Raw genomic sequence first — 9,041 nt, 5'->3', positions numbered from 1 at the left:
TTATCATGGTATCAGAGCGGGTTATCCCACGTGTGTATGTGTTACAGCCACACAGGCGCCACGTCACCCAATATAAGTTGTTCGCGTGTATGGCTTGACAATTCGCCACATGTGCGGGGGCATGTTGAGAGTATGAATCTCATATGGAAAATTGGGGACCTTACAAATGGGTGTATAAGTGTTTGGGCCACTCTATCAATTGCTAATTGGTTTTGGATGTGGACCCCAAATTACTTTATTAGTGGGTTCTTATAAATTGATTGAAGAACCCCACGAAAATCTCCAACTTCATTCTCTAACCTGCTTAGTACCAACACTTGTGCCATAATGTGGTCATCAATGTGGGATGCTAGCAATGAGAAACATGGAGATCTCAAAGCAGGTCTCACCATCTTCATCGTCATCATGACAGCTGTTGGTTTCTGGTTCCTCCAGACTTGGAATAAGCACTCGAGGAACCCGAAACAAGGTTCATTGCTGCCTGGCCCTCGTGGTGTTCCACTACTCGGTTACCTTCCATTTTTCGGTACCAACCATCACCATCTGTTGACAGACTTGTCAAGGGTTTATGGCCCAATTTACAGGATCCAGCTTGGTACCAAACTAGGCATTGTGGTCAGCTCACCATCGTTAGTGAAAGAAGTGGTTCGTGACAAAGACACAATATTTTTCAACCGCGACCTTACAGTGGCACAACGAATTCTCTCAAATGGAGGATCCGATATAATCTTTGGGACTGACGTTCCAAAGTGGAGGAAGATGCGCAAGATGCTCGTGAGTCAAATGCTATGTAAAACCAACCTTGATGATTGTTATGCTCTGAGAAAACAAGAGGTTGTGAAGTCAATTAGGCATGTTTATAATGAAAAAATTGGGACCCCAATTGATTTTGGGCAATTTGCAATGTCCACAACCTTCAACACATTCTTGCGCATGTTATGGGGTGGGACTCTACAAGAAGAGAAGGCATTTGATGTTGGATCTGAGTTTAGAAAGGTAGCGGCGGAAACCCTCTGGTTACTTCAGAGAGGAAACGTCTCGGACTTTTTCCCTGTGCTTGCTAGGTTTGATATACAGGGAATTAGGAGCCGAGCAAAGAAGCTTTTGTCAGTAACTGAAAACATGCTCGATTCGATCATAGAAACTCAGATGAATAAGGATCAAAATGAGGGAGTACCAAAAAAAGATGAAGGGAAGGGCTTTCTGCAGCTCCTCTTGGAAAATACTATAAATCAAGATAGTGCAACATCACTTACAATGAAACAAGTGAAGGCCTTGCTCTCGGTACGTTATCTACAAAGTATTTCAAGTTCCACAATTTCTTTTTCTGATAAAAATAAGGGTGCGGTTATTGCCACCTTATCATTTTCTTAGTTCACCCTACAAACATTTGAATTATTGAAAGACTATATTACCCAAGTGCAAAATAATTGATAAGTACACTAATTCCCTAAAATCCAATATTTAAGAAAAAATAAATATATAAGTAATTAATTAAATATAAAGACTACTTAATTTCACATTGAATAACATTAATCTTTATCTTCTCCACCCAAATTTGAATTTATTACTATCTTTTTGTTTTTTTGGTTCTTCTTCATTGTTAATTCGTTATTCAATTCACAAAACCATTATTTTAACCTCATCAAAATCTTTGCAATATTCTTTGTGAACACCAAAAGTAAAAATTTAAAATACAAAGAAAAAAAATCAATCTCTTCTTCATTGATCATAGTTGTAAATTTACTAATCTTTTTAGATGGATTGAAATAGAGGATGTTGAAATTGAAAGAAAAAATTAAAAAAAAGAGAGTAAATCAGATTATGATTTTATTAGGAAATTTTAATAAATTTTAATCTTTTTATGAGTATAAATTAAATGAGATATTTTCGTTAAAATCATTTATTTTTTAATTGGATATGTCATATAAGGATATTGTTGGAAAGGGAAATAGGTTAAATAAGTAAATTTAATAATTGAAATTAAAACGTAGGGTGAATAAAGAAAATGATAGAATGACAATAGCCGCACCCTAAAAATAATTTCTATTTCTTTTTGTTGCTTTTATTTTCATATAATTTAAGGGACAGTTTGGTATTACTTCAGTAGTTTTTTTTTTTTTGATCAAAGGTATTACTTCAGTAGTTGAAGTGGTTTTCTTAAGGAACAATTTTCTTAGAAGCAATTTTGCTAGGAGTGAGTATTAACAGTAAAAAAAAAAAAAAATTACAAGTTATTTATGTTACTTCAAAAGGCACTAAAACTACGTTAAACTATTTTTGTGAGACATCATCACTAACTCTTCTAATACTTGCATATTTTATTTTCTTGTGAACGTACATACTTATGATTCATCTAAAAGTAAAAACCTACGCGTGAAACTTTTTTTTTCCTCAATTTTTTTTCTTCATAAATTACCAGTTAGACCTCTTTCAATAAAAAAAAAATCTTTCCCATAATACTCTTTATAAAGGCTATTATGGGAAAGATTAATTAATTAATAAATTTTAAAAATAGGCAAAACTCTATCCAAGCTCATCTGTATACTTAATTCTCTCTCCATCTCCGTGTTTCTCTTTCTCTTTGCCTCTGCAAAATTGCATAATAAATCCCTATTCTAAGCAACAAAGTACGTCGTTGGTACTTTACCTATCAATGGCACATTCTACCATGATAAACTATCATCTTATAAATAGACCTGTAAATGGACCAGATTTTGATCTGTATCCTCTCCGATCCGTGGTTATTAGATGAGTTTGAATTGAAAATTTGATCCATTAATGATCTAGATCCATTAATCCGTTTGTTTAACGAATTAAACACGGATTTAAATTTATCTGATTCGTTAATAATCCGGTCCGTTTATAATAATTAAATATTATTTTTGTATCTATAATATTATTTATGAAAATATTAAATATCAAATATTAAGAATACCTATTGTTTTAAATATTAAATAATAAATATATGTATATTATAAAAAAAATTTAATTAAAAAAAAAACTTTTGCAGACATCTAAAAGACGTTCATCATGAAGTATTACTTTGAAAATTTAGTATTTTGGTTACCTTAGTTTCTCATTCTAAGGAATATTTTGGTTATGTCAATTTTTTTGTGATACTCTTCATTTTATTTTAATATTTTATATCATAATAAAAATTAATATTACTATTTAAAATTTGAAAATATTTGTTATTATAAATGGATTGGATTAGCAGATCGGGTATCCGTTAATCCACCGGATATAGATTTGGATTGAGCTATCAACGATCTGCTGAATTATCAGATTGGGTCGGGTTGAAATTTTTTGTTACTAAACGGATTCAGATTTAGGTCTATCCACTCCAAATCCGGTCCATTTAAAGGTCTACTAATAAATATGATCAATTGATTACTTGAAATTTTCAATAAAAAACAAAAAACACGCATTATTAATTACAACAGTAACTAGCAGTGAGAGAGGAAAGAGAGTGGAAATTATGGATTTGGTCATTTGGGATAGAGGTTGGGAGGAGAGAATAGATGGTGGGAAAATTGCAATTGTGCAACGATGAAGATAAAGGTGAGAAAAATAGAAAGAGTACGGTGAATGTTAAGAGACTTTCCCATGTAGAAGCATATTGACTGTTTTTTCTTTTTCATCTATTTTTTCAGAAGGTATTACAGAATTAAAAATTGTCTAAATGTCAATCTAAGAGATATAAATAGAAGTATTCATCTCAAAATGCCCATGCCATTAAACTTTTGTTTCTAGTTCACTAAATAGATGTGCACTCATATTTACAAAATTCCATAGGACATTGTGGTGGGAGGAAACGACACCACATCAAGAATAATGGAATGGGCAATGTCTGAGCTGATGCAACATCCGAATGAAATGAGAAAAGTCCAAGAAGAACTAACAGAAATTGTGGGGATAAACAACTTAGTTGAAGAGTTTCATTTGCCAAAATTACATTATTTAGATGCAGTGATCAAGGAGACATTTCGTTTGCACCCTGTAGTACCACTTCTAGCGCCTCGGTGTTCAAGCCAATCCACCACCATTGGTGGCTATTACATACCTAAAGGTTCCATTGTTTTTCTCAATGCTTGGGCCATACACAGAGATTCAAGTGTCTGGGACGATCCCTTGGAATTTAGACCCCCAAGGTTCCTAAACACTGATACAAGCAACAGCTTTGGGTACCAGGGTAATAAGTTTCACTATCTTCCATTTGGTTCGGGGAGAAGAATATGTCCTGGGATTCCCTTAGCAGATAGGATGCTACTCTATGTGTTAGCTTCATTTTTGCATTCGTTTGAGTGGACATTGCCTAATGACGCAACGGTTGACCTTTCAGACAAATTTGGGATTGTGACAAAGAAAAAGGCTCCACTTATTGTTGTACCAACACCCAGGTTATCCAATTTGGAGCTCTATGCTTAAAATCAATTTCCTTAATGCCAATGTTAATCATGCATGCAGGTGATGCAACAAGCACTTGGCTATAGCTGTTTCTGGTCCAACTGTTCCCTAATTCTTAATTGTTGTGTGCTTTGATATATAGTGTAAAAATAAATGGAGAACGCATGTACGGATGTTTATTTTGTGGTTAATTTCTCTAGTATATCACTCATGATATGTGTTGTGATTTTTCATAAAATCTTATTCAGACAACATGCTTTGTTAGATGATGCACATCTTGAGTGCAGGTTCTGTTGTTATTATTATTATTATTATTATTATTATTATTATTATTATTATTATATTAATAATAATTAAAATTGAAATAAAAACTAGCCCAAGTAGCCTTGGTCAAGTAGCCATCCATGTACTCAGAAGACTATGCAACAAGTTACAAGATCGATCAGTAACATTAGTTGATTAGAGGTGACTCTAGTTGCTTCAGAAAACAATTTGATAGTTCAATCGGTAGCTAGCTATGAACAGACTAATCTGGTTGGGGGTCAAAAAACTTATCTATGGATAAGTTGGTAAAGAAATCTGGGATACACATTCAAAACCAATTGACAATGGATGGAGTGGCCCAAACCCTTATAAACTCATAAGCAAGGTCTCATTTTTCCCATGTGAGATGTATATATTCTCAACACGCCCCCGCATGTATGACGAATTTTCAAGCCATACACATGGACAACTTTAGGTGACGTAGAGCCCGTGTGGCGGTGAGGCATGCACACGTGAGATAACCCTCTCTAATAACATGATAAAGTAATCTAGAATTGACATCCAAAACCAATTGGCAATGGATGAAGTGGCCCAAACTCTTATAAACTCATAGACAAGGTCTAATTTTTCTCACGTGGGATGTATATATTCTCAAGGATTAATTTCAGTTTACCCCCCCTAAGGTTTGGGGGTGTCATCATGTCACCCCCTCTATTCTAAATTTTGAAGCTTTCTAATTTCAATCAACTGTGCCCAATTTCTCAGATTCCTTCCAAATTAGACGTTAACTCTGACCTTGAGGCCCACTTTAAGGGCTAAAAGGGTCATTTTAAGACAGAAAAAAAATTAAAGGAAAAAAAAAGTTTTCTTCTTCCTTAACCCACTTCTTCTTCTCTCTCTCACCTCCGATGGGCAGCCCCAAAGACCCACCTCCGATTCAAACTGTGACGTAAGCTACTTCGTCAATGATCTCGTTGATCGTCACGGCTCCTCCGTTCATCCCACCAGCGACTGCGTTCTCATATTCGGTTTGGATCCGTCTCTCTCCATCAAAAACAAAGTACTCCGTGTCCAATTCCTCAACATCCACCACCTGAAATCACCTCCAATCAAAATTTCAAATCAAACCCACCTCCCAAAATCCACAAAAACCTGTTTGAAATGCCTCAAACTGCACTACCAAAGGAATATGAGCATCCTTATCTCTTTTACTGTTCTACATACCTCCTCGGCCAACTCCGCCAGCTTGTCCTTGATCTGCAAAATCATAAATCGTGGTTACCTATGTCAAATTATTCTAACTAAATCCCAATTATGTGGAATCTGGACACCAAAGATCAAACACCATATCAACTGATTCAACCCATTCCCAATTATCAACAATTCAAGTATTCAACATCAACCCATTCCTAATTATCGACATCAACCCATTACCCATTCCCAATTATCAACATCAAGTCATCATTCATCAACCCATTCAGCCATTCCTAATTCCCAATTACGACCTCACTCTAAACACCAAACATCACAAATTCACGATTCAAACATCATCAGCAAGACAACAATTCAGCATGGGTATTGGGTATACGGTGTTTACCTGAGAATATGAGATTCAGGGATTGAAGATTTGAAGCCTTCAAGAGTTCAAGGAGCAAGGAGGTAGCTCAGGCGGACTGAAACTCTGAATAGGGAGGTGGCTCAGTAGCTGGAGCCTGGAACTCTGGAAGGTGGAATCAAAATCGATCTGAACTAGGGGAGAGAGTGAGAGCATTAGTATCTGAACTGGGTCGTACTCAATCGTGGTCGTCGCAGGCGAGGTGGTGGCAAGCGGAGCAAGGAGCGCGATGGTGACGGCGGGAGGAGCGGTGGCTATGGCGATGGGGAAGGAATCGGAGGTGGAGGAAGAAGTCGTCGATGTCATCCTTGTCAACGACGTCATCTTCTTCCTCGTCATCTTGAGGGGAGGAGGAAAGGTCGCCTTCGGGGAGAATGTCGTCGTCTTGGTCGGGGCCATGGTGGTGGTGAGGCGGTGAGAGAGAGAGAGAGAGAGCGCGGTCGAATCTGTTTTTTTTTTTTTTTTTTTTTAATATCTTGAATTGACCCTTTTAGCCCTTAAAGTGGGCCCGAAGATCAGAGTTAACGTTTAAATTGGACGGAATCTGAGAAATTGGCCACAGTTGACTGAAATTAGAAAGCTTAGGGGGTAAAAATTCAAAATTGAGAATAGAGGGGGTAACATGATGACACCCCCAAACCTTAGGGGGGTAAAATGAAATTAATCATATTCTCAACATAAGCATAGTTACTCCACAGTATATACGTACGTACTACATTCAGACATTTTATCAAACACTTAGAGTGCGACCATCATAGTGGGCCACCAACAATGACAAAGATGAAAACTGTTAATGTTTAAGATTGAGCGGTGGCCCAAGTCTTTGTTAACGCAGGTCCGATGGGCGGACCACTACTTGCAATGCTCTCCAAGCTTTCGTTACCTGTCAAGGAAAATACAAAGTGGCGTAAGAGGGAGACCGCGCTGGGCAGTCTTCTCTTCTTCGATGCCTAAGTTAGTCAATTTATTTATGTTGACAGAATAACAGTAGGTAAGTAGTGAATGCCTAATTAATGAGGAGAGAGGAGATAACCTTTTATAGGTGGGGAAGAGGCTGATCTCTTCCATGTTTTCGATGTGGGACTGATATGCTTCAGTTCCCAGCTTTCGATGCTATCTTGACGCGGCGCGTGGTGGAGCTTTGGCGGTGATCTGGGGGGTGAGCCAGGGCTCAGGCGGTAGCCTGCTTGGCTTGGCTGTGCTTCCGTAGGTCACTTTGCTGGTGGGGGTTGGTACCGCTGACGGTAGCATGAGCATGACTCATTATAGCTAATTATTCTTGGCAAATGCTCATGTAAGTACAAGTCCCCCAAGTCCCGAGTCAAGGAGGGCAATCTTGGTTGGGGAGTTGCCTAGCGGTTCGAAGCGTTACTTCTGCTAGACTTGCAACAACATAATTAGCGTCAGTGCATTGTCAACCATGGACTTACTGAGCAAACGCTTTGTACCCTTTCGGGTGGGCCCCCTAGAGAGTTCCCCACTCCCCGGCTAAGATAGACCTCTGTTTGGTTGGCATATTGTTTGTTGAGGGCAGCTGCACTGAGCAGAGGGTGTTGGGTAGCGAGCCCAATCTTTAGTACCAGAGTGGCGGGGGTCAACGTGCCTGATCAGGGTCGTCGTAGACTGTTGACTTGTCCCCGTGTCCCTGAGGGACGTTGCCTGACTGTAACGCCTCGTGGTGGTCATCGTCAGGACGAGGCGTTGCCTCGGGAATAGCTGTTGGCGGAAATCCCTCCGCTGATAGTAAGCGGCAAGCGGTGTCGCGGGGACCTGCTTGGTGGTAAACCAGTGAGCGATGTTGCGCTCAGCGGAGACTACCTTGCTTGTAAGGTGAAGAGGGTGAGGTTCCACTAGTGCTATGACACTTAGAGGAGACCTGCGCTTGCAAGATGGAGGTTCTACTAGCGGTGTGACGCTTAGCGGAGACTTCCGCTTGTAAGATGGAGGTTCCGCTAGCGGTGTGGCTCTTAGCGGAGACTTCTGCTTGCAAGTTTGAGAGAAGTTCCACTAGCAGTGTGGCCCTTAGCAGAGACTTCCGCTTGCAAGATGAAGGGAGAAGCTCCGCTAGCGGTGTGGCACTTAGGGGAGATTTCCTCTTGCAAGATGGAGAGAAGTTCCACTAGCGGTGTGGTACTTAGTGGAGACTTTCGAGGATTGGTGACTTTTGATGGTTATTTCGGCTAGACGCTTCGTCTGACGGTGTCCGACACGTGGCCAACATGTATTGGGATAGCATGTGGAATAACGTCCCCGCAGCACGCCCGCGTCTTCACCATTAATGCTGTTAATCCGGAGAGTAAGAGCGATCGTGGGGCACGTGTACGGCTGTCGTGCGATATTGTTTTTCAGCGGACGACCTAGATTGGTTTGATGTTGACATAAAAGAGAGGGAAACCACAGTGGTTTTGACATCATCTTCACTTCAAACTCAACTCCTCGTCGTCTTCAAGCTTCGTTCTCTGATATTCGAGGAGTATCCTCTTCAAGTCGAGTGACAGTGTCGTTCGGTGAAGGAAAGATCCCTGGAAGTGAAGACATACATTCCCAATGCTCCAGATCTCCTATACCCATAGGTTAGTGATCCGAGTTTCTCTGTTTTATTGCTTTTTCTCAGTTTCAAGGTTTGTGATTTTGAGGGCTTTTTTTTTTTTTGTGTTTCTGCCCCTTCCCCGGTGTATCTGAGGGTCTAGAATGATTTTGGGGATGGGGTTTAGGTAGGAGAAAGAGTTGGGGTTTAGGGATTTGCTAGATG

At 39.4% G+C, this 9,041-nt stretch overlaps 1 protein-coding gene across 1 annotated transcript; it reads left to right on the top strand.

Moving 5' to 3' along the window:
- Nucleotides 1–318: 318 nt before the first annotated feature.
- Nucleotides 319–4,577, top strand: LOC112199401 (labd-13Z-ene-9,15,16-triol synthase, chloroplastic). Its single transcript, XM_024340425.2, has 2 exons — nt 319–1,284; nt 3,799–4,577. The coding sequence occupies exons 1-2, from the start codon at nt 328–330 to the stop codon at nt 4,429–4,431; spliced, it is 1,590 nt and encodes a 529-aa protein (XP_024196193.1). The 5' UTR covers nt 319–327; the 3' UTR covers nt 4,432–4,577.
- Nucleotides 4,578–9,041: the final 4,464 nt, after the last annotated feature.

The sequence above is a fragment of the Rosa chinensis genome, chromosome 4 (assembly GCF_002994745.2).
Source record: "Rosa chinensis cultivar Old Blush chromosome 4, RchiOBHm-V2, whole genome shotgun sequence".
NCBI lineage: Eukaryota > Viridiplantae > Streptophyta > Magnoliopsida > Rosales > Rosaceae > Rosa > Rosa chinensis.
Note: the sequence above shows the minus strand (reverse complement) of the source record. Positions and strands in the feature narration are given on the sequence as shown.

What these genes read in the sequence shown, in the direction of transcription:
- LOC112199401 (XM_024340425.2), top strand. Translation starts at nt 328, where the DNA reads ATGTGGTCATCAATGTGGGATGCTAGCAATGAGAAACATGGAGATCTC. An exon ending in AAGTGAAGGCCTTGCTCTCG is followed by an intron (nt 1,285 to 3,798) that starts GTACGTTATCTA and finishes AAAATTCCATAG; the next exon opens with GACATTGTGGTGGGAGGAAA.